Source organism: Macaca thibetana, chromosome X, assembly GCF_024542745.1.
Source record: "Macaca thibetana thibetana isolate TM-01 chromosome X, ASM2454274v1, whole genome shotgun sequence".
Lineage (NCBI taxonomy): Eukaryota > Metazoa > Chordata > Mammalia > Primates > Cercopithecidae > Macaca > Macaca thibetana.
In genome coordinates this window covers 67,669,644-67,696,211 of record NC_065598.1, presented here as the reverse complement: position 1 = coordinate 67,696,211, position 26,568 = coordinate 67,669,644, and the positions used below count along the sequence as shown (strand labels likewise).

Below are 26,568 nucleotides of genomic sequence, written 5' to 3'. Positions count from 1 at the left end.
AACTACAAAAATTCGCTGGGCGTGACGGCGGGCGCCTGTAATCCCAGCTACTCAGAAGGCTGAGGCAGGAGAATCACTTGAACCCGGGAGGCGGAGGTTGCAGTGAGCCGAGATTGCCCCACTGCACTCCAGCCTGGGCTATAGAGTTAGACTCCGTCTCAAAAAAAAAAAAAAAAAAAAGTCCACTATGTGGTGGCTGGGTGTGATAGCTCACACCTGTAATCCCAGCACTTTGGGAGGCAGAGGTGGGAGGATAACGAGGTCAGGAGTTTGAGACCAGCCTGGGAAACACAGTGAAATCCCATCTCTACTAAAAATAAAAAAAATTAGCCAGGTGTGGTGGCACATGCCTGTAATCCCACCTACTTAGGAGGCTGAGGCATAAGAATTGCTGGAACTTAGGAGGCGGAGGTTGCAGTGAGCCAAGATCATGCCACTGCATTCCAGCCTGGGCAACAGAGTGAGACTCTGTCTCAATAAATAAATAAATAAATAAAAATTTAAAAAAAGAAGTCAAATGTGTGGGGAGTCAGTGCCCCAACCTTGCATTGTTCAAGGGTCAACTGGACTTCTTAACCTTCACATTTATGGTTAATTTTCAACTAGGGAACCAAGACAATTCAATGGGAGAAAGAAGAGTCTTTTCAACAAATGGTACTGAGACAACTGGACATCCACATGCAAAAGCATAAGGTTGGACTCCTACTTCACATCACATACAAAAATTAATTGAAAATGAATCAATGACCTAAATGTAAGAGCTAAAAAACCATATTACTTTTTTTGGAGACGGAGTTTTTGCTCTTTGTTGCCCAGGCTGGAGTGCAGTGGAGTGATCTCGGCTCACTGCAATCTCCACCTCGCGGGTTCAAGCGATTCTCCTGCCTCAGCCTCTTGAGTAGCTGGGATTACAGGCGTGTGCCACCACACCCAACTAATTTTTTGTAGTTTTAGTAGAGATGGGGTTTCATCATGTTGGCCAGGCTGGTCTCGAACTCCCTACCTCAGGTGATCCACCTGTCTCAGCCTTCCAAAGTGCAGGGATTATAGGCTTGAGCCACCGCGCCTAGCCCTATATAACTCTTAGAAGAAAACATAGGGACAAATGTTCATGACCTTGGATTAGGTAATGGTTTCTTAGATATGACATCAAAAGTATAAGCAACCAAAGAAAAAAATAAACTGTATTTCAAATTAGCTGGGCATGGTGGCGAGCGTCTGTCGTCTTAGCTACTCGGCAGGAGAATCGCTTGAACCCACAAGGCAGAGGTTGCAGTGAGCTGAGATTGCACCACTGCACTCTCCAGCCTAGGCGACAGAGAGAGACTCTGTCTCTAAAAGAAAAAAAAAAAAAGGACTTCTTCCACGGAGTCTTCCCTTTTCACTACTGTCCACATTAACTTTTCCATTCTTTCAACCACAGTTCTTAAAAACTGTACTGCACAATTTAGCACTCAGTTAAACTACCTGATAATGTTTATTATTATTTCATGTAGACTGGTCTTGACTTGTCAGCCAGGTTGTTACTTTGTTGAGAGAAATGAGTAAGTCTTCTGCTTCTCAGATATTTCTAAACCACCTAACACATAATTGGGCGTATAGGAAGTATTCAGTAAATACCTGGTGGTTGTGAGGAATAGATTGAATGTGCATGTGCTTGTTTTCACAATGTGTGTTGAACACACAGTTGGGGGTAATAAATACAATCTTAGATAGTGAGGTGAGAGAATGACACTATGTGAAACTGAAGAATACAAGATTTATTTAAGGGAAAAAACAGCATGGTTTGGACAATTTTGTTCTCCCCTCCTTCAGCCTCCTGCTGCTCAATGACACCACATGGCCAACAATATCCTGGTCTCTAAGATTCTAAGGGAATCATTGAGGTCCTATCTAGACATCAACTGTCTGGTCACTATTCCCCCATTGCTTCCTCCTCTTCCTCCTCCTCTGTCCAGCTCAGATCATCATCTGAATCGTCAGATTCTTCCTCATCCATCTCTAACACAACCCCTGCCCTAGCCTTCTTAGCTAGTGCATCAGGGTGCTCCAGCTGGGCCCAGGATCCTGGGTCAGCCTTGACCAGGGAGATTTCAACCCGAGATGGCATCAAGGAGACAGAGCTCTGCTCCACGTTTATGACCTGAGGAGGAGCAAAGGAAAACAGAAGAAAGACAGAATGAGGAAATCAAAGGCATTGGGGTCAGCGTAGAGTGGTGACAAATGAGAGAGAAAATTTTTTAAAATAAGGTAAGAAAAAAGACAAGGGAGGAATAAGACAATATAATAAGGGAGAGAGAGGAAAGAAATGAGAGATGAAAAGGGAGAAGGAAGAGGGGAGGGAAAGAGGAAAGTAGGAAGAGCAGGAGAGAGAGAGAAAATGAAAGCAAATGAAGAGAAAATCTCTATTTTCCTACTACAACTCCTTCCCTCAAGACACCCTCTATTCCAGTCTAGCCGCTCTTTCACCCCATCTGCCTCCCCCTCCTGTGCCCCCTGGTCTTCACTTACCCCCCAGAGCTTCATCTGTGCTTGGAACACACGGTTACCATCAAAGACAATGTGGACATGAAGCTGAGAGAAAAGAATTACAGGGGTAGTAACAAACCCAGAAGGTCAGAACAGGTCATTACGACAGATAACCAGGTCAGAGGTGTGATCCACAGATTGGCCAGACAGCCCTGACCTAATAGCTCTCCTTTCCTCTAAGGGTACTATGGAGCCTACAGGTTAACAGCATATGGCAACTCTGCCTGTGAGATTGTAGTATCACCCAATTCACTATCCTCCCATCCAACATCAGATCATTGCTCACCTCAGTTTGACTGGCCTTCACCCAGATAAACGCAGGAAGTGGAATCTGGCCATATACAGTCACCACTACTAAGGAATCTGTCTGGTGCCAATCATGGCGGCAAGATGCTGGGAGCTAAAGAGAAGATGTGAAATGTAGGTGGTAAGAATAAATTCTTAGCCCAAGGGGAGTTCTCATGATGCATATGGAGAAGAGACAGAGAGTCTCAAAAAGATTAACACAACCTCATATTGCTAAGCCTCTGGGCTGTTGAGGGATAAGGAGCAGAATCTTATTTGGTCTGTACTAAAGGGAGAAGACAGGGAGCTTAGCTATGTGGTACAGAGAGGGAGGAGAATTTACCTCTGAGATTGGATCCTAATCAAGAGTTCAGGAAAACTGGGGCTTACCTGCTTCCCCCAGTCATGTCTACCAACTCTGCACCCTGGCTGTGCCAAGAATGCCCCAAAATCCAGGGTCTGGATGCCACAACAGCTCCAAGACTTCATCCTGAAGTAGGAAGATAATTCAACTGAATTCTCTCACCCCCAGTATTTATCTTATGACCAAATATTAGGAGAAACCTGTCTCATAGCCCACCCAGTCCCCTCCCTCACCCCTCATGGAATCGGGGTGCTCCTGGGTGGTAGGTACATGGAGTAGCATCACTCTCAGGGCCTTGGTAAACCTAAGAAGGATAAAGTAGAACCAGGTCATTCTAAGGTATATCCTACTCAGCCTCATATCTATACCCAGTCATCCCTCAGCCATATGCTTGAGCCCCTCAAAACTCTCACTCACAGCATCACATCCTGGGTTCTGGCAGCTGGAACCAGTCCGGATCAGACTACTATCAAGTCCTGGGCAAGGGAAACAGAGTCAGGAACTTATCCATCCCCCCACTCAATTGGCACTCCACTAAATTCCAGTCTATGAAGTTGATCTTACTAAAGACCCACCTACCTGCCCCAGGTTCCTGGTCTAATTCCTTCTGTTCCAATGCCATTTCCAGGGCTTGGGATATATTTAGCGGCAGCAGCTTCAGAGGCAACTCTGACCTAGGGGTTATGGGTGGTGATTTAGTTCTGACCCATTAGCTATGATTGCTAGCTCCAACACTCCCACCGATGGTAATGGAATTAAACAAGCCTGGTGAAAGTGAGGCAGAGTTGGAGAGGTTGGGTAGCAACCCCATTGCCAATTTTCATCTCTGTGGACATCCCAAATACCTGAACCCTAGAGAAATCCCCAGCACTTCTCTTACCCATCTACTCAGTTGCTCTAAACCTAACCATTTTCTCTGCAGAACTGAGTCATATCCTCTTCCTCTTTTATCTAATCGTGGACCTAATATGACTTCCTTCTGTTGCGCTTATTATTCCCATAAAATTTGGGAAGTCTCCTGGCTGCCAATAATACATCCTTTTCTTGATAGGAGATTTATCTTAAAGTTCTTTTCTAGAAAGAGAAGTCATTCTCAACAATCCCTTTTGTGTTATATACTAAGGATGTATTTGTGAGGGGCTATCTACTGTTTTTTGTTGTTGTTGTTGTTGTTGGTTTTTTTGAGACAGAGTCTTGCTTTGTTGCCCAGGCTGGAGTGCAGTGGCACAATCTCGGCTCACTGCAAGCTCCGCTTCCCAGGTTCACGTCATTTTCCTGCCTCAGCCTCCCGAGTAGCTGGGACTACAGGTGCCCGCCACCACGCCTGGCTAATTTTTTTGTATTTTTAGTAGAGACGGGGTTTCACTGTGTTAGCCAGAATGGTCTCGATCTCCTGACCTCATGATCCTCCCGCCTCAGCCTCCCAAAGTGCTGGGATTACAGGCGTGAGCCACCACGCCCAGCCTTATCTATTCTGTTGATTCAGATATCTATCCCATCATCCCATACCACCTTAGAGAAAAGGGCGTTATTTCCAGACACAAATTTCCCCTAAGGCACAGGATATACACCATCCAAACCCTGACATCTGGCCCTCCTCACATCCCTGGTCCCTGGTTCCCAGCCCTCAATGACCCATTAATCACTCCTAGGAAGCTACATGAAAATAGGAAAAGTCCAGGGGCCTCCTCCTCTTTACTTGGGCCTCTCCCGGTGCAAGGTCTCTGCTGACTTTGGAATCACATTCAGAGGTTTTTGCTCCTGAAGTGAACTGCTTGTAGCAGGGCCTTCAGGTTGAGGGGCCTCAGGAAGCTTCTCAGCACAGTGTGGTCCCATAGTACAGCCCTAGTATAGATAAGGAGATAAGGATTAGGGATAGAATCCTTCTACTGGGGGCAGAATCCAAGTATGTAAATAATTTACCTTGATGTTTAAGAACTCAGAGAAATCTACAGTTCGCTTTCGGCAGCAGGACCAACCCTGATAACAAGAGACCCAGATCAACTTAGCTTCCTGGGTGTATCTCTTCTGGGAAATGCTCTTGCTAACCCCCCTCACCTACTCCTCACCTTAAGTGCATCATGGAAGATTGGGACCCCAGGGTGATGGCAACAGGAATCTGTGGACATCAGTACAAGTTATCAAGGAAGGGAAGATAACTATACCAAGTATAATTTTTCACCTCTTCCCCGGGTTTATATTTATGGTTTCTTCCCATATAACGTGAAAAACAAAAACAAAAACGCATCAAAGGCTGTAAGATCACTTAGACCAATTAAATTAGGGCAGGTGGTTTCTTTCCCTGCTCCTCAAACATACTGCCCCCCAGCTGACCACTCCACAACACCCATGCACAGCCCCTGGCCAGGTCAGGATCATTTACTTACCAGGAAGGTTGGTATTAGGGTCAAAGTGCTGCCCACAGCCTTTGTTACGACAGAGTAGAGACATGGAAGCGTTGGTAGAATAATTACTGAAAGGGTATTTCAAGGAGTCTGGCTGCCGAATGGGGAACACCTCTTAGTCTGGAGGCTTTTAGATGCCTGGAAGGGCCAGCTGTTTCTATCTTTAGTTCAGGAGGCGTACACCTCCTAACATGGGCAAGGGAACTTCAATTGGTCTTTCCAGCCAATAGAAAAGAGCTCAGGGGCATTTTAGCTCTGAGGCTCAGGAAAAAAGGATCAGGCAGAGTAGGGCTTGGAACTTGGGTGAGGTCAGCTCACCACTACTGAGACAGTTTTAGATTCACCACGGCAATTCCAAGCCTTGGACACAGCAGCAGCTGCTAAGAAACAAACACCAATATTAAGACCTCCCCCACCCCCAGCTCAATGAGGGTTAAGCCCATTTTCTGCCTCTTTCAAAGGGGCAGCTTTCCTCCATTATTACTTCCATATAGTGTCAACAGCACTAATCCTCGCCGACCACTTCAGCCATTTGACGCATCTCATCCCCACCTCCCCATGTTTGTCTAGATGAATACTGTAATCAAAATGTCTAAAGGATTACCTTTATAGAGCCTACTGCTCATCTCCTAAGGTAACTCCCCTCCCTCCTTTCCCCTTCAAAAACACCACAGAAAATTAAAAGGCTTAAAATGTATTTTAATAGGTTGATGCTGCATTACTGCTCCATTTCTCAGAAAAACTCCAAATATATCAGAGACAAATCAAACACAGTACACCAATGAAAAAAAAATGCACAGCGTGACTACCTAAGATAGGCGAGACTAAGAGCTACTGTCAGACCTTCAGTATACAGCAACCCTGTTCCCAAGATTGTACTAGGCCTATCAAGAAAAGCTGTGAACAGCAACATCATAGACACAAAAGGGTCATTCCTGGGTGTCCTCACCCAAGAAAAAGATGGAGGCAAGTTAACACAAGATTTTTCTTTTTAAAGATACACTAAAATGAAAATCTCTAAGAGAAAATGTCTTCTTTAGGACATGAAGGGGTAATATATGGGATATAACAGAACCGTACGCACGTTGCCTGTGACCTTTGTGGACGTTTGCCTGAATTCTCACCTGGGAGTGAATGGAGCAATGGGGCTAAGGTCATTGGGGGTATTTGGTTTTTGTGGTGTATGTGGCAGTTACTCTGGGACTGGGGGAGTGTAAGGATAAGAAAGCAAGTGAGGATGGGCACTGTGGCTCACCCCGTAATCCCAGCATTTTGGGAGGCCAAGGTGGATGGATCATGAGGTCAGGAGTTCAAGATCAGCCTGGACAAGCTTGAACCCGGGAGGCAGGCTGCAGTGAGCCGAGATCCTGCCAGTACAGTCCAGCCTGGGTGACAGAGTGAGACTCCGTCTTGGGGGCGGGGCAAGGAAATGAAACAAGATGGACAAAAAAAACGGAATGATCAAGATTAATGGGCTCTAACTGGATCCACTTTGCCATGGTTTCCCCAGGCCCTCAACAATCACATTTGAGACTTCAGGAATGCACCACACAGAATTGATTAAACAATATATCACACAGAATTGACTTGTTTAATACCACCCCTCCCTTGCCCTCTGCCTCCAGCATACTCCCTAGAGTAGTACAGGCAGGGCAGATCTAACTATTGGAAGGAATCCCTAATACTTTTCCAGGGTAGAATTCTGGCTAGTCCAAAAAGGGTCCTTCTTTTAAGGGTTTTGAGAAACTAGACACTGCAACTTATTAGTATCGGCGACGTTTGTTTGGAGCAAATTCAGCTCCAGGAGCTGCACGGTTGAATGCAGGAGGAGTTCCACCAATTGCCCCAATTCCTTCCATTGTAGCAGCCTGACCAAAGCGTTCAGTTGTTGGTGGGGTCTTAAAGAGAAAAAGAGAGCAACATTGTAACAGAGCCATTGCTGGAAGCTTCCCACCCATCTGTAGTCCCTCCACTGGAGGCTATTTCCATTCAACTATTCAAGGCTCCTGATGGTAGGCAGGAGTGGGTGATTAAGTCTGTTTAGAACTCTAGTGGATAACCCCAAAAGTGGTGGCATATGCCTGTAATTCCAGCTACTCAGGAGGCTGAGGCAGGAGAATCGCTTGAACCCGGGAGGCGGAGGTTGCAGTGAGCCAAGATTGCACCACTGCACTCCAGCCTAGGCGACAAAGAGCAAAACTCCGTCTCAAAAAGAAAAAAAAGAAAAAACAATAAACCAAACTGTCTAGTTTTGGCATCTTAACACCATAACCAAAACCACCTCAGGATTGCATGAGCCATGAAGTATTTGGATTCACAACTATTTTATTTGATAATGCCTAGCCTTCATTGATTTCCCTCCAACAAACACAGTCAATCAGAGTGGCCAGACGGTGGCATTTACTTAACTCCTAGATTAAGTATAGAGACCGAGTTTGCTCAAGATTCAAAAATAAAGACCTTGAGGTTACATTTAATGGATACCAGCAGTCCTAAAGACTGCTATCTAGGCCGGGCTTGGTGGCTCACGCCGGTAGTCTCCGCACTTTGGGATGCCGAGGTGGGCGGATCATTTGAGGTCAGGAGTTCGAGAATAGCCTGACCAACGTGGTAAAACTCGGTCTCCACTAAAAATACAAAATGATCTGGGCACAGTGGCGCATGCCTGAAATCCCAACTACTCAGGAGGCTGAGGCAGGAGAATCGCTTGAACCCAGGAGGCAAAGTTGCAGTGAGCCAAGATCATGCCATTGCACTCCAGCCTGGGCAACAAGAGGGAAACTCTGTCTCCAAAAAAAAAAAAAAAAAAAAAAAGATTGCTATCTGTAGCAAATTGAGGTAGGCCCCCAGGGGCTATGAAAGCAATGCCTGTTCTTCTCCTACCACCATTTAGAATTACTGTTAAGGCCTTGCAGTTTATTACCAATCCCAAAGTTCCATCCGGCATCATAGTGGCAGGTCCTGGAGGAGCTGGGGTACCAGCTGGCACAGGAGCAGGGGGCATGGCACCTCTGTTGTTTATGCCCATAGCACCTAAGGCAGAGTAGTGTGATCAGTACAAGGGATAAAGATTGTTAGTCTCTTTCTATGCCAAAGGAAACAATTCTACAAGACCTCTGAGCTAAGACATGCACGTCACCCCCTTAAAGTAGGTAGCAAAAACTACATAGTTCACCAGAGACCAAACAAAAAAGGAAATCAGAGCCATTAATCTCTTAAGTCCTTACCTCCCATAGCCATCTGACCCATCCGAATCTCCTGCTCTCTCTGAAAAACAAAAAATACTCAAGAAAGTCCAAGACAGCAGTGCATTCTACCACAATCCATCAAGGACCACACACTAAGGGAAGTAGATAGAGTGATAACACATCCAAAGAGCACTGAGACCAAGCTGAGGAGCACAACCCTTGCTAGTTGTGCAACAAATTCAAGGTCACAGAGCTACTAGGACACAAGCCAGAGCCTCCAGAGAGGTGAAAGGGGGAAGAGATTTCTTCTAAAGGTCCAACTTGTACAATTGCAAGGACAGCAGAGGACTAGCCAAGGTTGCGTATCTCTTCCTATAGTGAGTCTAAACAGAATACAGCAGATCCAGTTTTTCATCCTATATTGCTTGTGAGGCAAGAACTCCTCTTTAAACCTTACCTCTCCTTATGAATTCTTTTTTCTAAAGGGTTACTTCACAACACGGGAAAAGTGGTCATAACCGATAACCTAGCAGACAATTCATGGTGAGTCTGTCTTATCACGACTGGCTTGGCACATCATGGGCACATGGGAGATATACCGCATCAGGGAAGGTTCCCTTGAATCCTTCCTGCTGTCGCCGCATCATTTCTTCTTGCTGCCGCCGCATCTCTTCTTCACGGCGCCTGCGCTCTTCCTCCTGCCTAGAGAGAGTCACCAATATATTTAAGACAGAGGCATTTCAGAACTTGAGTAGGTTAACAGGGGACTCGACCGAGGAGACCAGCCTACTGAAAACTATCACAGTTCACCAGGAAACTCACTGTTAAGTGTGCCCAGCCCTGAGGCAACCCCCAAAGAAACCTCATGAGACCAGTATTCAGCTTTCTTTTTAGCAGGTAACTTCTAGAACCATGGGCAGCTAAAAACTTCTAGAACCATGGGCAGCTAAAAACATCTCCAATCCAAAGAACCTGAGAAGCAGCCAGGAAATATTTGCCAACACATTTATAAATGCATGAGGTAGCATGGCAGTAGGAAAGAGGAATGAGACATTACCTTTTAGAGTTGTCAGAGGAAAGGGTTCGAGAAAAGTTACCTGAGCTCCAGTTGCTTTCGTTTTTGCACCTCTTGGTTGTGCAGCTCTTCCATCCTCCGAAGTTCTTCTTGGCGCCTCATCAAATCTAAAGAAACAACAGACTTAAGAATATTCCTCATTGTCTTCATATAGATCTAATGACTTTCTTCAAATAAAGATCCAGAAAGCAAAGAGGATATAATTCCTTTGGAGCCACCTGTGGTGTCCAGATTCCAAAATGAAGTCAAACCTATCATTTCCTTCTTCACAGAATCCAGTATCTCTGCCACATCTCCAAATCTACTTATCTACCAAAATCAACGCAAAATATTTCAAAGTATAAAAGCAGAGATTTAGGCCTTTCTGCTAATTGATACAAAGAAACCCATTTAAAAATGTCATTTTGTCCTTTCAGCTTTAAAACTTACAGGCCTAGACTCACCCTGTCTCATTAGCATGACCTGGTGCTCATGGCGTGCAGCCTCCATCTCCATCTCCAGCTTCTCACGAGCCTCCTTGATGTTGCGGTCCACTTGGTCCTGCTGCTGCTTCTCCATCTCAATGAGTGCCTTCCAGCGCATGGCATACTCATACTCAAAGGAGCCAGGCTGTGCAAATCTGGGTGGCTGCTCTCGTTCCCTATAGGCAAGGTTCCTAGGTTACTAACTTTGTCCAGGATTACCCCAGCTAAGTATTGCATTCCTTGTGAGGACCAATATAATGGCTGCCAGTGAACATGTGCAGCAAAGACCTGCCTCTTTTACATATCCCTTTATAAGCTTCCTTAAGAAGGAAACACCTAATAGGGAAATCTATCAAGACGGCATACTTGTGAAACTGCTGGTTTTTTATAACCAGCTTCTCTGGAAGTCCCTCTTCATCATCTAACTGGTCCATGGGCTCCACAGTCACAGGACGAGGAAATCTAAGAGAAAGAACGAAGTTCAGTGTTAAATCATACCCCACACCAGGCTTCTTCTCTACACATATCACTGGCACAATGAATTAGCTAGGGCTCAGGATTGGACAAACACTTCTGAAGGAGTTTTTATACCTAATGACATTATAAAAAATTGGGGGTTGGGCCAGGGGCGGTGGCGCATGCCTGTAATCCCAGCACTTTGGGAGGACAAGGCAGGTGAATCACAAGGTCAGGAGTTCAAGACAAGCTTGGCCAACATGGTGAAACCCTGACTCTACTAAAAATACCAAAAATTAGCTGGGTGTAGTGGCAGACGTCTGTAATCCCAGCTACTCGGGAGGCTGAGGCAAGAGAATCGCTTGGACCCAGAAGGCAGAGGTTGAAATAAGCTAAGATTGTACCACTGCACTCCAGCCCGGAATACAAAGTGAGACTGTCTCAAAAAAAAAAAAAAAAAAAGAAAAAGAAAATCTGGGGTTGATAGGAGAAATCAGGCCTCAGATCTCTGAATACAGTCTCAAAGATATTCCAAGTAGGTAGATGCAGTACTTAAGTACAGCCTGAACATCTACAGACAATCTGAGAAATGACTTGTGGTAAACACAAAAAAAAAAAAAAAAAAAAAAAAAAAAAAAAAAAAAAAAAAAAAAAAAAAAAAAATAGATAAAAAAAAAAAAAAAAAAAAAAAAAAAAAAAAAAAAAAAAAAAAAAAAAAAAAGAGATACTGCATGCACAAATCAACTTTTCAGAGCTCTAAAACTTCAAAGTTAGGAGAGACTTAACACTAATTAAATTAAAACGTACGGAGTGACTAAAAAGTTAATTTTCATAATCGTCATTCCACTTCTATTAATATAAGATTATAGCAAAAATCATATGAGAAAGCTCACTTAGTACCAAGTCTTTTTTTTTATTTTTGAAACAGAGTCTTGCTCTGTCGCCCAGGCTAGAGTGCAGTGGTGCTATCTCGGCTCACTGCAACCTCTGCCTCCCGGGTTCAAGCGATTTTCATGCCTCAGCCTCCTGAGTAGCTGGGATCACAGGCACCCACATTTTTGTATTTTTAGTACAGACGGGGTTTCACCACTTTGTCCAGGCGGGTCTCAAACTCAGGACCTCGTGATTTACTCGCCTCAGCCTCCTAAAGTGTTGGGATTACAGGCGTGAGCCACCGCACCCACCCTAATATCAAAAGTCTTTCCTTTTTTTTTTGATACAGAGTCTTGTTCTGTCGCCCAGGCTGGAGTGCAGTGGCGCAATCTGCAAGCTCCGCCTCCCAGGTTCGTGCCATTCTCCTGCCTCAGCCTCCCGAGTAGCTGGGACTACAGGTGCCCACCACCATGCCCAGCTAATTTGTTGTACTTTTCAGTAGAGATGGGGTTTCACCGTGTTAGCCAGGATGGTCTCGATCTCCTGACCTCGTGATCCACCCACATTGGCCAAAAGTCTTTTTTTTTTTTTTGAGACAGAGTCTTGTTCTGTCGTCAGGCTGGGGTGCAGTAGCGCAATCTCGGCTCACTGCAACCTCCGCCTTCCGGGTTCAAGTGATTCTCCTGCCTCAGCCTCCCGAGTAGCTGGGACTACCCGTGTGTGCCACCACACCCAACTAATTTTTGTATTTTTAGTAAAGACAGGCTTTCACCATGTTGGCCAGGATGGTCTTGATCTCCTCACCTTGTGATCTACCATGCCTGGCCTTTTATTTATTTATTTCTTTGAGGCAGTTTCACTCTGTTGCCCAGGTTGGAGTGCAGTGGCGTGATCTCAGATTGCTGCAACTTCTGCCTCCTGGGTTCAAGCGATTCTCCTGCCTCAGCCTCCCAAGTAGCTGGGACTACAGGCACATGCCACCATGCCTGGCTAATTTTTTGTATTTTTAGTAGAGACGGGGGTTTCATCATGTTGGCCAGGTGGGTCTTGAACTCCTGACCTCGGGTGATCCGCCTGCCTTGGCCTCCCAAAGTGCTGGGATTACAGGTGTCAGCCACCATGCCCGGCTGACCACAAGTCTTTAAACATAGAAACGTGGTTACTAGAGGCTAACTTTCCAGACCATGGAAGGAATTAGCAATCTAAGGTCTATGTCTGAAAATGACCCTCACTTACGTGGTTAGCAGGAAGGAGCCTTCACTGCATCTGTCCAGAGCTTTCCGAGCAGCTGGCTTCCCTGAGAACTCAACAATGCCTTTTCCTGAGGGCCTTCCTCGATCATCCACAATGACTACAGCCCTCTCTACCTGGCCAAACACAGAAAAGGCTTCTTCCAGCAGTTCGTTTGACACATACTGAGGAAGGTTTCGAACTGTAAGGGATGCACTATGGCAGGCAAAGCGCACACGCAGCTGCTTTCCACGGAGTGGCATATTGTCCAGCTCCACTTTGGCAATCTCCGCTAGGGTTCGTGTTTCCTAGGAAGCAGAGGAAAATTAGAATAATTCAGTTTGACAAAGAATACCTTAGCAGCCATCAACAGTCTAAAACAGTATAGTTCAATAACAAAGTATCTCCCCTGAAAAACTAACCACCATACAAAGAAACAGAAGTGAAAGAACTTAACTGTGTGCTTCAGCTCTTTGGCCACCCTAGTTTGCTTCTGATGGCCTTGCAATAAATCACATGTAATCCTAGAAGTTAATAACACTTAGGTGGTCATCAATTTCATAGGTATTATTCTCCCAAGTGACAACAGATCATCCAGAAAACAAAGACCATTGGCCGGGTACGGTGGCTCACGCCTGTAATCCCAGCATTTTGGGAGGCCGAGGCAGGTGAATACCTGGCTAATACAGTGAAACCTTGTCTCTACTAAAATACAAATAATTAGCTGGGTGCAGTAGAAAGCACCGGTAGTTCCAGCTACTCCAGAGGCTGAGGCAGGAAAATCGCCTGATCCCGGGAGGTGAAGGTTACAGTGAGCCAAGATCGCACCACCGCACTCCAGCCTGGGCAACAGAGCGAAACTCCGTCTCAAAAAAACAAAAACACAAAGACTACCCTAAAATCACCCAGAATATTTTAGTTTTTTTTCTGAGATGGAGTCTTGCTATTTCGCCCAGACTAGAGTGCAGTGGAGTGATCTCAGCTCACTACAACCTCTGCCTCCCAGGTTCAGGCGATTCTGCCTCAGCCTCCTGAGCAGGTGGAATTACAGGCGCTTACCACCATGTCCAGCTAATTTTTGTAGTTTTAGTAGAGACAGGGTTTCACCATGTTGGCCAGGCTGGTCTCAAACTCCTGACCTCAAGTGATCCGCCCACCTTGGCCTTCCAAAGTGCTGGGATTACAGGCATGAGCCACCGTGCTCATTCTAATTTTTGCTAGGTATGTACCAGAATCACGTATATCCTCCAAGAAGCCTCTTTGGAACGAGGAACCTTGATAGGATCCCTTTCATATTACTAAAGAGAAATCTGATACACAGAGAAAAATAACTTGCCTATATAGTACAGTTAGTGGCAGATGGGAATGAAAACCAGTTCTGACCACCCCATTCAGTGATCCTGCTGTCACATTATTCTCTTCCATTTATGGAGGTAGATAATGTCTAGAAATGTTTTCCTCTCATATACTTTCCCTAAATCGAAATAGATTTTAAAATAATGTCTACACTTACAAATGGTAAAGATGGTAAATTTTATGTTATGTTTGTTTTACCATGACTAATTTTTTTTTAAGAGACTGGGTCTCACTCTATCACCCAGGCTGAAGTGCAGTGCTATGAGCATAGCTCACTGTAACCTCGAACTCCTAGGTTCAATCAACCCTCTCATCTTAGCCTAGTTGAGTAGTTAGGACTACAGACACACACCATGTCTGGCTAATTCAATTAAAAAAAAATTTTAAAGATACAAATAAACCAGACACCGTGGTGCATATCTATTGTCCCAGCTACTCAGGAGGCTGAGGACAGAGAATTGCTTAAGCTCAGGAATTCAAGTCCAGCCAAGGCAACAGGGTGAGACACCCATCTCTTGATCATGGGGGGACCAAACAGGGGAAGGGTATAGATAAAACAAAATTAACCACAACTTGATAATGACTGAAGCTATACAATGCATATGTGCAGGTTCATTATTATTCTGTCTACTTCTGTATGTTTGAAATTTCCCAATTAAAACAAAAAAGTTCCAGCCAGGTGTGGTGGCTCACGTCTGTAATCCCAGCACTTTAGGAGGTCAAGGTGGGTGGATCACCTGAGGTCAGGAGCTCAAGACCAGCCTGGCCAAAATGGTGAAACTCCGTCTCTAGCCGGGCGCGGTGGCTCACGCCTGTAATCCCAGCACTTTGGGAGGCCGAGGCGGGCGGATCACAAGGTCAGGAGATCGAGACCACGGTGAAACCCCGTCTCTACTAAAAATACAAAAAATTAGCCGGGCGCGGTTGTGGGCGCCTGTAGTCCCAGCTACTCGGGAGGCTGAGGCAGGAGAATGGCTTGAACCCGGGAGGCGGAGCTTGCAGTGAGCCGAGATCGCGCCACTGCACTCCAGCCTGGGCGACAGAGCGAGACTCCGTCTCAAAAAAAAAAAAAAAAAGAAACTCCGTCTCTACCAAAAATACAAAAATTAGCCAGGCGAGGTGGCAGATGCCTGTAATCCCAGCTACTCAGGAGGCTAAGGCAGGAGAATCGTTTGAACCCAGGAGGTGGAGGTTGCAGTGAGCTGAGATCCCACTACTGCACACCAGCCTGGGTGACAAGAGTGATACTCCGTCTCAAAAGGGCATACTTTAACTCCAGTATCCTAGGCAAAAAAACCTGTTATCCTTGAAACAAAACCAATGAGGAAAAATTAAAATGTGCCATTTTGGTGGTTGTTTCATCAACAAGCTTTTAACGAACAAATCATCTGCGAATCATTTCCACTGCCTATTTTTGCATATCTATTATTCTCCAGCTTCCCCACCTTTACATGCCTCAAAAGCCAACAGTTGCTCACCAAGCGGATAAAGCCAAATCCTTTATCCTTATGAATGAAGACTTCGCCTGCCTTTCCATATTTCTCAAATAGTTTCCTCATTTCTTCCTCGGTGATGTCAGGAGGAAGATTTCCCACAAAAAGACGGCTTCGTTGGGTGAAGGTCTTCTCTCCTGGTTTTCTAAAATTCTTCAGGTCAATAGTCAAGCCTTCATCTGAGAGAAGACACACACAGTCACTTAAAAGACTGGGGAAATAGAATTACAGTTGTATCCTCAAAGACCTATAACCATTGATAGATTAGGAAACATTAATTGTTGTAGAGAATGCAAACACCATTTCCCAAGGCAACCTAATCACTTATGAGTATATTGTGCCTTAGAATGTGAAAGCAGTATGCAGAAATCTGCAAGGACATCTGAACAGCTCTATGACAGGCCAGAAGTCAAGCTGGACTAAGCAAGAGAGAGAAAAATATAGGCGCCACTGGCCAAAGAGAAAAATTAAGCAATTCAAGGAAGGAGCCCTATGTTACAAGGGATCAGATTTTAACATTCAAAACATACCTTCAGATGAGAATAAACAAACAAAAATAAAATAAAAATAAAAACAAAAACAAAATCAAAACAAAGTAACGGTTCCATTTTCCTAATCTCTCACCAATTTTCATAACCTTAACAGTTCCCATTCTTTCAGGCTGGGGGCAACGGAATGATGAGTTATGAAAGAGCAATTCTTTATAGTAATCTCTGGAAATAAAGTTGGGATTGGTTCTAGTCTTAGAGGCACACAATTGGTACTCAAACGGGAACATATACTTAAAGACTTTTCACAATGAGCTGGAACAGGCTCAAGGCTATAAGTACAGTACTCAGTACCAGACTCCTCCATTTAAGCCTTAAAGCCTTTTCTATATTCTTTTTAACTACCAGTCATCTGATGACTACCCCTAAGAACCACACTGAGGTAAAACATGCAGACATCTGTTTAGCAATAGAATGTGCCAACACAGCAAAGCAACTTGTACTCAACTGCTTTCATACATGTTTGCTCCTTGGTTTCGGAAAATCAGCCTTTTCCATCATAAGAAGTATTAAGAGGTAAAGAGAAAAAAGAACAAAGGTGTGCCATAAAGGCCTATCTATTCCCTTATAAGCCCGAGAAACTAATCTAAAAACCAAGAAACCATTCCCAGAGGGAATCTATTTCTACTCCATCACCTAGCATATACACACTTTGGCTGCTGGCCTGTTGCCCATTTGCAGGTATTGGTGGTGGTGGCGGCTGCTGCTGTTGCTGCTGGTGGTGCTGCTGCTGGTGGTGGTGTTGATGATGCTTTCTTGGAGTATGGTTTTGCTTCTCCAAGTTAAAAGTTTTATTACTCTGCATTTTTGCACCCTACAAAGAAAAAGTAGACTAATAAATAAATTCAGTACTAATAACACAATTAGCCACCTTCCTGATTAATTATATGTAATTCATCACCTTTGGTGCTCTGGCTTTTGCCAGAGGCAAACAATTGGTTACTTTGAACAACCATGACAAAGAAGAACAATTCAAAAATGTATCAGTGTTGTATATGGAAACAATGTTAAAAAAAAAATCTTGCGTTCTGGAGGTTACAAAATATAGCAAAAATCAAACAAAAAAGGAAAAAATAAAGAAAAAATAAAGAAAAAGGCCGGGTGCAGTGGCTCATGCCTATAATCCCAACACTTTGGGAGGCGGAGGTGGGAGGACTGCTTGAGTCCAGGAGTTTGAGATCAGCCTGGGCAACATGGCTCATCTCTACCAAAAAAAATACAAAAATTAGCTGGGTGTGGTGGCACACGCCTGTGGTTCCAGGTACTTGGGAGGCTGAGGTGGGAAGATCACTTGAGCCCAGGAATTCAAGACCAGCCTAGACAATACCACGAGACCCCATCTCTACAAAAACATTTAAAAATGACCCAGGCAGGCTGGGTGCATGGCTCAAGCCTGTAATCCTAGCACTTTGGGAGGCCGAGGTGGGTGGATCACCAGGTCAGAGGTTTGAGACAAGCCTGGCCAACATGGTGAAACCACATCTATACTAAAAATACAACAACTAGCCAGGCATGATAGCAGGTGCCTGTAATCCCAGCTACTTGGGAGGCTGAGTGAAACAGGAAAATCGCTTGAACCTGGGAGGCGGAGGTTGCAGTGAGCCGAGATCGCACCACTGTACTCCAGCCTGGTGACAGAGCGAGACTCCGTCCCCAAAAAACAAAACAAAACAAAAAAACACTACCCAGGCATAGTGGCATCGTAGTCCCAGCTACTCAGGAGGCTGGAGCTGGAGGATCACTTGAGCCCAGGAGTTAGAGGCTGTAACAAGCCATGACTGTGCCACTGCACTCCAGCCTGGGTAACCGAGCAAGACCCTATCTGAAAAAAAATAAATAAAAACAAAAATCTAGAAACAACCAGGCATTTGCAGTTATACTGCACATAAAAACTAAATGAGTACTGGATGAGGACAGTTTGTACTAGAATGGCTTAAGGAACTTCCCAGTTCAATACTATACATTAATAGAAAACTACTTTTCCAAAAGAATCTACTCTTAAAAACTGGCCCCATCACACATTCAGGCACACTATAAAAACAAAATTATTGAAATAGATTCTGGTTATCACAAGGACAAAGACTAGTAAAGTCTTATCTTCTCTGGCACCCACCAATCCTAGCCCACAGTACATACTGTGTAAGTAACAGTGGTACAAGTATGGGCTGTGAGGTTAGGCATCCTTAAGTTTGAATTGTGTTTCCCAATTGTGTACTACTTACTAGTAAATTATTCTGTACCTGTTTCTTCAGCTGTTCTAAAGGGGATGATAAAAATACCGCTCTCAAAGAGGCTATGAGAATAAACATGTGAAAATGCTGGCTCACTAATGGCATACAGTACACACTCTAAATATTTATTAATCACAACGGAAAGACAAATGACTACTAAAGCAATAAAAGTAAACATAAAAAGATAGGCCAGGCGAGACAGCTCACGCCTGTAATCCCAGCACTTCGGGAGGCCGAGGCCAGAGTGGATCAGCTGAGGTCAGGAGTGCAAGAACAGCCTCACCGACATGGTGAAACCCTATCTCTACTAAAAATACAAAAATTTGAGTGGCGCGGTGACACATGCCTGTAATCCCAGTTACTCAGGAGGCTGAGGCAGGAGAATCACTTGAACCTGGAAGGTGGAGGCTGCAGTGAGCCGAGATTGTGCCACTGCACTCCAGCCTGGGCACAAGAGCGAAACTCTGTCTCAAAACAAAAACAAAAACAAAAACAAAAACAAACAAAATAAATAAAAGGAGAAAAGATAAACAGGATGGGCACAGTGGCTCACATCTGTAATCCCAGCAATTTAGGAGGTCTAGATGGGAGGACTGCTTGGGCCCAGTAGTTAGAGACCAGCCTGGGCAACACAGTGACCCCATCTCTACAAAAAATATGTATAAAAAAATTAGGCATGATAGCACACTCATGTAGTCCCAGCTACTTGAGAGGCTGAGGCTGCAGTGAGCTGTAATCACGCCACTGTATTCCAGCCTGGGCAGGGAGAATGAGCTCCTATCTCAAGAAAAATAAATAAATTAAAAAAATAAAAATAATAAAATGTTTGAGAGGCTGAGGCTGCAGTGAGCTGTAATCACGCCACTGTATTCCAGCCTGGGCAGGGAGAATGAGCTCCTATCTCAAGAAAAATAAATAAATTAAAAAAATAAAAATAATAAAATGTTAAATTCTATCATTTAAAAATCAACATAAGATTAAAAAGAAAACAAGTGTTCCGTGCTCCCAAATGTTGAAATAAAAAAAAAAAAAACAAACAAAGCCAGCATGGTGGCTCAGGCCTGTAATCCCAGCACTTTGGAAGGCTGAGGCGGGAAGATGGCTTGAACCCGGGAGACCAGCATGGGCAACATAGCAAGACTCAGCCTCTATTTAAAAAAAAAAAAAAGGTAGGGTGCAGGGGAGGCCAGGTGCAGTGGCTCATGCCTGTAGTCTCAGCTATTTGGGAGGCTGAGGCTGGACAATCACTTGAGCCTAGGAAGAGGAGGTTGCAGTGAGGCAAATCATAACACTGCACTCCAGCCTAGGCAACAAAATGAGACCCTATCTCAAAAAAATGAAAAAAATAGGCTGGGCGCAGCGGTTCATGCCTGTAATCCCAGTACTTTGGGGGGCTGAGGCAGACCAGATCACCTGAGGTCAGGAGTTTGAGACCAGCCTGGCCAACATGGTGAAACCCTGTCTCTACTAAAAATACAAAAAATTAGCCAGGTGTGGCAGTGTGCACCTGTAGTCTCAGCTACTTGTGAGGCTGAGGCAGGAGAATTGCTCGAACCCAGGAGGCCGAGATTGCAGTGAGCAGAGATGCTGCCATTGCACTCCAGCCTGCGCAGCGGAGTGAGACTTGGTCTCAAAAATAAACAGGCCGGGCGCAGTGGCTCACGCCTGTAATCCTAGCACTTTGGGAGGCCAAGGTAGGAGGATCACCTGAGGTTGGGAATTCGAGACCAGCCTGGCCAACATGGTGAAACTCTGTCTCTACTAAAAATACAAAAATTAGCCAGGCGTGGTGGCGCATGCCTGTAATCCCAGCTATTCGGCAGGATGAGGCAGGAGAATCGCTTGAACCTGGAAGGCGGAAGTTGCAGTGGACCGAGATCATGGCCATTGCACTCCAGCCTGGGCGACAGGAGTGAAACTCCGTCTCAAAATAAATAAATAAAAATAAAGGAAAAAAAAAAGATTATTGGTATAATCCAGACTGAATTCAAAAGTGGAGTTTTAAAATGCAAATTTTCAAATTGATCAGGTTAACAAACTGAGGACAGTCTTCCTTATTCAAGGACAGTTCTCCAGGAATTAAAAGGACATCAAACCTAAATCCATTCCCTCAAACACAAGACGCTCTAGTAATAATTTAGCTGAAGGAAAGATGCAGAAAAGGACTTTTACGAGCATCATATTAATACTATATGCTTCCTTTGAAATAAGAGAAAATTGGCTGGCTGCGGTGGCTCACACCTGTAATCCCAGTACTTCGGGAGGCTGAGGCAGGCAGATCACAAAGATCAAGAGCTCGAGACCAGCCTGGCCAACATGGTGAAACCTCATCTCTACTAAAAATACAAAAATTAGCCAGGCGTGGTGGCGGGTGCCTGTAGTCCCAGCTACTCAGGGAGGCTGAGGCAAGATAATTGCTTGAACCCAGGAGGTGGAGGTTGCAGTGTGCTGAGATCGCGCCACTGCACTCCAGCTTGGACGGCAGAGCAAGACTCCACTTCAAAAAATAAACAAATAAATAAAAATAAAGAAAATTAGGTAGGATACGGCGGCTCACGCCTGTAATTGCGGCACTTTGGGAGGCGGAAGTGGGTGGATCATTTTGAGGTCAGGAGTTCAAGACCAGCCTTGCCAACATAGTGAAACCCCATTTCTCCTAAAAATACAAAAATCAGGCCAGGCGCAGTGGCTCATGCTTGTAATCCCAGCACTTTGGGAGGCCAAGGTGAGCAGATCATGAGGTCAGGAAGTTTTGAGACCAGCCTGGCCAACACAGTGAAATCCCGTCTCTACTAAAAATACAAAAATTAGCTGGGAGTGGTGGCGGGTGCCTGTAATCCCAGCTACTCGAGAGGCTGAGGCAGGAGAATCGCTTGAACCCAGGAGGCGGAGGTTGCAGTGAGCCCAGATTGTGCCACTGCACTCCAGCCTGGGCGACAGACCTAGACTCCGTCTCAAAAATAAAAATAAAATAAATAAATTAGCCAGGCATGGTGGTGTGCACCTGTAATCCCAGCTACTTGGGAGGCTGAAGTGGGAGGATCACTTGAACCCGGGAGAGAAAGATTGCAGTGAGCTGAGATCACACCACTGTACTCCAGCCTGGGCGACAGATTGAGACTATCTCAAAAACAAAACAAAACAAAACAAAACACAGAAAACAAAAAATAAAATTGGCCAGGTGTGGTGGCTCACACCAGTAATCCCAACACTTTGGGAGGCTGAGGGTGGACTGCTTGAGGTCAGGAATTCAAGACCAGCCTGACCAACACGGTGAAACCCCGTCTCTACCAAACACACAAAAATTAGCTGGGCATGGTGGTGGGCACCTGTAATCCCAGCTACTCAGGAGGCTGAGGCAGGAGCATCACTTGAACCTGAGAGGCAGAGACTGCAGTAGGCCAAGATGGTGCCACTGCACTCCAGCCTGGGCAACAGACTCTGTCTCAAAACATAATAAACACAAAAAATTATATTTCTCAAATGAAAGAAATGTGACACAGGCTTGATAACTACTGATTTTGACGATGAGTATATGGGAATATTTTCATGTGCATAAAAACATTCCTAATCCATTTTATGTCACATCCCACCAAAACTGAAAACATCAATGCAATTACCAAATTCTGTATCCAAAAGTTTAGTAAGAGAACAGTTAACAAGAGCTATCAAGATGTTCATTCATAGTCTTTAATTCGGAAATTCTACTCCTGGAAATTTATCCTAATAATTTTAAAATTGAAAACTACACTCGTGAAAATGTTCATTGTAATGGCCTTTATGGTAACAAAATAATAAAAATGACTTAAATTTCCAAAACTAGGGGAAAGGTTTTCATGAAATTATGGTACAGCTATATAATAGAATATTCACAGCATTAAAAATTATGAAGACCACATAAACATGACTATGTCTGATACTCTAACGGGGAAAGGGTTTTTTTTTTTTTTTTTTAATTTTAAAGGTGTGAATATAGACAAGGAACAGAAGGTAGGCAAAAATGAAAACTGCATTGCTTGTAGGTTACTGATAATTTTTCAATTCACGATTTCATTAAAAAAATATTCAGTGAATGCCTACCATTTGCTAGGCACTATTCTAGATGGTTAGAGTGGATCAGTGAACAAAGCAGATTCTTGCCTACAGAGCTTTCTTCTAGTGAGAGACAACATATATAAGTAAACTATATAGTACTTAAAAAGAGGTAAATGCTATGGGAAAAATAAAACGGGGGAGGAAGGTAAAGTGGATAGGGAGTGGAAGGAGGCAGATGGTAATAAACCTCACAATATTTGACATTTCAGCCAAGATTTAAATTTTCACATTTATATCATTTAATCAATTTCGTTTTTCATTAATTTTATAAGGTATCAGAAATTACAATTTAAAATCCTATTTAAAAATTTTAAACAGAAATTACTATCAGATACTTATTACAAAATGTATTAATATAGAAAATTTAGAAAAACCAAAATAAATAAAAATACAAATATAAAAATCCACAGACCTGCCACTAAAAATAGTCACTATTAACATGTTGGTATATCCTTCTAATCATTAATTTAGGTATTTGAAATGAGATATGATAAAAACTATTCTGTAACCTGTTTTTTCCACTTTATGATGTATCATAAACAGTTTTCACGTCATTAAATCTTTTACGTTAATGGACACAGCATTCAGTTGTCAACCAAGTCCCTCTTGTGTTGGACACCTGGGTTGCTTCTTATTTTTCACCATTATAATCAATGCTCATAGCTAAATCTTTGGACATATCCATGATTAAATATTCCTCCCACAATTTTCCATTCTTGCTTATTTAGACATACATTATCATTTTGGTAACTGATAATGCACCCTTGTATATTCAGTTTCCTAATTTCTGCTAACGTCAACATAATTGTAATTTTTAATGACTAAAGTTCCCCAGGATGTACTAATTTAATTTACTAAACTACACCCTACTACAAGACATTTAGGTTGTTGTTTTTGGCTTTTCCTATTATAATGCTGCAGTAAATGTCTTCTGGCTTTCAGTTTTATTTCCATTTAATTATTTCCATAGGATAAATTCTTAAAAATAGAATCTACCCTGTGACTCTTGCCACAAAGTGCAACATCGTTTTCTCAAAAAGTTGTAAGGATTTTAAATGCCACAAGCAGGTGTAGCAGTTTCATGGCAAATGAGATACCTTAAAAAAAAAAAAAAAAGGAAATAGTCTTTTAAAAAATAAGATATAAAAGCAGGAAGTTAAAACACGAAATCTAAAGTCCAACCTGGAAAGAGCTGGGGATGGGGTAAGGTGGGCATCAGAATCAAATCTTTTCCTATTTGGGTTCCAGGTGTTACCTCTCTCTTCCCCTGGCCCCGGAGAGGCCCGAGATGGAATGTACTAGTGAAGACTGTCATACTGTATAAAGCACCTAGAATAGTGCCTACCAAGTAGCAAGTAGCTCGAGAAGTATTTCTTCCTATCACCTACTTCTCATGACCACCAATATAATTTGGAAATATGTGCAGAGCCCTCTTCAGAGTAATAAATTCACCGTCGCCTAAATACTGGGCCTCTGAAAAGTGAACACAGCGCAAACATCAGCAGCAAAGATTTCTATCTACTTATGTGTTCCTGAGACTAATAATCCTGATGAAGAATTCTGAGAGAAAATACGTATTGCTGGTTAGAAAGACTAACTACTGGGCATGTTACAATTGAACAAATGTTTAGGTACAGGACCAAACACTACATCACACATATCTGAAATCTTAATCTGGTATAAATTTACGAGACTGAGATGGCCGCCTGGATGGCCAGCCTGAAAGCTGCAAAATGAACTAAGGTCCTTTGCTAAGAGTTTCTTAGGACTTTTCATTTAATAACAAAGAAGGTGGACAAAGACACAGTATAAATATAGCCAGGCCACCCCCCCCCCCACTGGAGTTGCCAGATTCAGCAAATAAAATACACAACCCACAATTAAATTTGAATTTCAAATTTAGTTGAAACTATGCACACGTATACTTAAAAATAATTGGTTGTGTATGTGAAATTCTAATTCAACTGGGTGCCCCGTGTTTTGTCTGGCAACCCTATCCCTTACACCTACCTCAACTTCGATTAAAGACAGCAAAGTGCCTCCCAGTTCTCTCTAACCTCGACTTCTCTGTTAAAAACACAAAGAAACGTGTCAGGTTATGGTAAGAGTTTCTCAATCTGGAAAATAAAATACTCGATGCGAAATCCATAAATTTAAGTTTCATTTTAAAAAGTGACGCTATATAAATGCGTCAAGGAGCCAGGCGGTAAGACTAGAAAAAGGGCATACAGAAATCAGACTACGAAAGCGGTGGGCTCTGGATATGCAGAGGAACTTTCCAGCTTAGAATTTTGACAAAGAAATATCGCTCGAGGGGCCCCATTTGCCCATTCTGAATTAATGGCCTCGCGGGGCCGAGAGGAGGAGCGCCCGACAAAGCGCCTCCTCCTCCAACCAACCACGACTTCAGCGATCTCTCATAATAGACCCCACACCCTCGGGCCCAGAGCGGCTCAGAGGCCGGCAACTTACACTGACACGGGTAAGATTCGGAGATGAGTTGCACAAAGAAACGCGGCGGGAACGAAAACGGGGAAAGCCCGATGCGAAGCGAGTTAAGAGAGGTGGGCCCCCGCGGGTGGGCTGAGAAGGCAGTGTGGCGGCGGAGACAAGGCCTCAAGGGGCCTCGGAACCGCCATCCTCCCTCCAAACCTAGCTTCACCCTCGCCTCTTCTTTCGCTGATTGTTCCAAGAAATCCCACTACCCTCCCAAACAAGAACCAAGCCGTCCCAAAACTCACCCTCTACCGACTGGTTTCTCCTCGGAGTAACGGCGACGCTACACGGCCTCTCCCGTCCCGAGAAAAGAGCGCGCGACCGCCGGAAACGAGACGACGGAGCTCGGTGCCTCCCAGGGGTACAAAGTGGCGTTCTCGATTGGTTAGCTGAACTGCCAATCAAGGTTTATCTCCCGAGCGGAATCATTTTTCCGCCATTTCTTAGATTCTATTGGCTGCCGAATGCCAAAGGCTTGCGTTCGTGTGAACGACAGATGGGGACAAAGAGCGAGGCTCTGTACCTAATGCGCATGTGCAAGCGGCCTGGCGCGTGAGACGGAAAAGGAAAGGGGGAGGGGGAAAAGGAAAAGGAGAGGAGCTGGGGCTGGGGGTCGGAAGGAGAGACATAAACGAACTAACTGAAAGACTCAAAGACTAAGTGGTGGGAGGGGGAAAGGAGAGGAGAAAATGGGAGAGGAAAGTGGAAAGAGGGAGAGGAAGGGGAGAAAATGCGCGCGTAGGCGTGCTCGGAGCAGTCCTGCACTGCGCCTGTGCAAGAAGCAAGAGTAACAATGTCATTGTATTCAATGTAATAGATTTGGCCTTTTCCTACTGAAAAAGTGCCCCGCCATGTTTCTTTTTTCACACTTCCTTTTTAGGGCTTGCATCCTGACACTACATACTTAATCAGATTTCTAGGTGCTTCTGTTGCTGGGGCTGCTCGGGAAACGCAAATGAAATAGTCAACTCTTTGGTCATGGTTACAGACGGGATGGGGGAGGAGGTGGTGCATCGCACCTTAGTCTCTGCGTGATTACACAGAATTGTAACCAGCACCCTCATTTCCATGGTAACCAGAAAACTTAGCAGTCCAAACATCACTATTGTTCCTATGATTTACAGAGAGATTCAACAGGTGTCATCATTGCCATGGATATATCGTAGGCCTCTAGATCAGACTGTATATTCCATAGGAGGCCTATCAGTAACTAACCTTCATTGTTTCAGTATGCCTAACTCGCCCTGCCCCCGTGGTTAACCAAGGACTACAAGGATCAATTGATAAGTATTTGTTGTTAATTCCCATTAATTAATTCACACTCAGGGTTGCAGGGTATCCCAATGGGCGCCACCTTATGTGGGAACGCAATGATCTAGACTTGGGCTGTTCAATAGAACTGTCTGCAATGATGGAAAGGTCCTATGTCTGCTGTGTTCAATATGGCAGCTACTAACTATAAGTAGCCATTGAAATAGAA

The 26,568-nt window shown here is 44.2% G+C and overlaps 2 protein-coding genes across 5 annotated transcripts; both read right to left on the bottom strand.

Moving 5' to 3' along the window:
* Positions 1–1,739: 1,739 nt before the first annotated feature.
* On the bottom strand, positions 1,740–5,756 carry ITGB1BP2 (integrin subunit beta 1 binding protein 2). 3 transcript variants are annotated; one of them, XM_050776385.1, is made up of 11 exons: positions 5,566–5,752; positions 5,248–5,297; positions 5,102–5,158; positions 4,878–5,023; positions 3,758–3,852; positions 3,596–3,654; positions 3,412–3,482; positions 3,205–3,304; positions 2,816–2,929; positions 2,512–2,574; positions 1,740–2,143 (listed from the first exon to the last, which is right to left on the bottom strand). In XM_050776385.1, exons 1-11 carry the CDS (start codon positions 5,627–5,629, stop codon positions 1,916–1,918), a joined length of 1,047 nt encoding a protein of 348 aa, XP_050632342.1. In that variant the 5' UTR covers positions 5,630–5,752; the 3' UTR covers positions 1,740–1,915. The 3 variants fall into 3 exon arrangements, with proteins under 3 accessions (XP_050632342.1, XP_050632343.1, XP_050632344.1); XM_050776386.1 differs by lacking the exon at positions 5,102–5,158 and having other exon boundaries at positions 5,566–5,756; XM_050776387.1 differs by lacking the exons at positions 4,878–5,023; positions 5,102–5,158; positions 5,248–5,297 and having other exon boundaries at positions 5,566–5,660.
* Positions 5,757–6,261: 505 nt separating this feature from the next.
* On the bottom strand, positions 6,262–25,918 carry NONO (non-POU domain containing octamer binding). 2 transcript variants are annotated; one of them, XM_050776370.1, is made up of 12 exons: positions 25,334–25,918; positions 24,603–24,659; positions 16,918–17,080; positions 15,704–15,897; positions 12,876–13,177; positions 10,677–10,772; positions 10,290–10,486; positions 9,869–9,953; positions 9,371–9,473; positions 8,811–8,850; positions 8,507–8,616; positions 6,262–7,481 (listed from the first exon to the last, which is right to left on the bottom strand). In XM_050776370.1, exons 3-12 carry the CDS (start codon positions 17,069–17,071, stop codon positions 7,347–7,349), a joined length of 1,416 nt encoding a protein of 471 aa, XP_050632327.1. In that variant the 5' UTR covers positions 17,072–17,080; positions 24,603–24,659; positions 25,334–25,918; the 3' UTR covers positions 6,262–7,346. The 2 variants fall into 2 exon arrangements, with proteins under 2 accessions (XP_050632327.1, XP_050632328.1); XM_050776371.1 differs by lacking the exon at positions 24,603–24,659 and having other exon boundaries at positions 25,334–25,466.
* Between the last annotated feature and the right edge of the window lie 650 nt (positions 25,919–26,568).

Excerpts from the sequence above, each read along its gene's own strand:
- ITGB1BP2 (XM_050776385.1), bottom strand. The coding sequence starts at position 5,629 with ATGTCTCTACTCTGTCGTAACAAAGGCTGTGGGCAGCACTTTGACCCT. Across the intron at positions 5,298-5,565 it reads CCCTAATACCAACCTTCCTG|ATTCCTGTTGCCATCACCCT; the intron begins GTAAGTAAATGA and ends TGATGTCCACAG. Across the intron at positions 2,930-3,204 it reads GACATGACTGGGGGAAGCAG|CTCCCAGCATCTTGCCGCCA; the intron begins GTAAGCCCCAGT and ends TCTTCTCTTTAG.
- NONO (XM_050776370.1), bottom strand. The coding sequence starts at position 17,071 with ATGCAGAGTAATAAAACTTTTAACTTGGAGAAGCAAAACCATACTCCA. Across the intron at positions 9,954-10,289 it reads GGTCATGCTAATGAGACAGG|ATTTGATGAGGCGCCAAGAA; the intron begins GTGAGTCTAGGC and ends TTGTTTCTTTAG. Across the intron at positions 7,482-8,506 it reads CGGATGGAACTTTGGGATTG|ACCCCACCAACAACTGAACG; the intron begins GTAATAAACTGC and ends TTTCTCTTTAAG.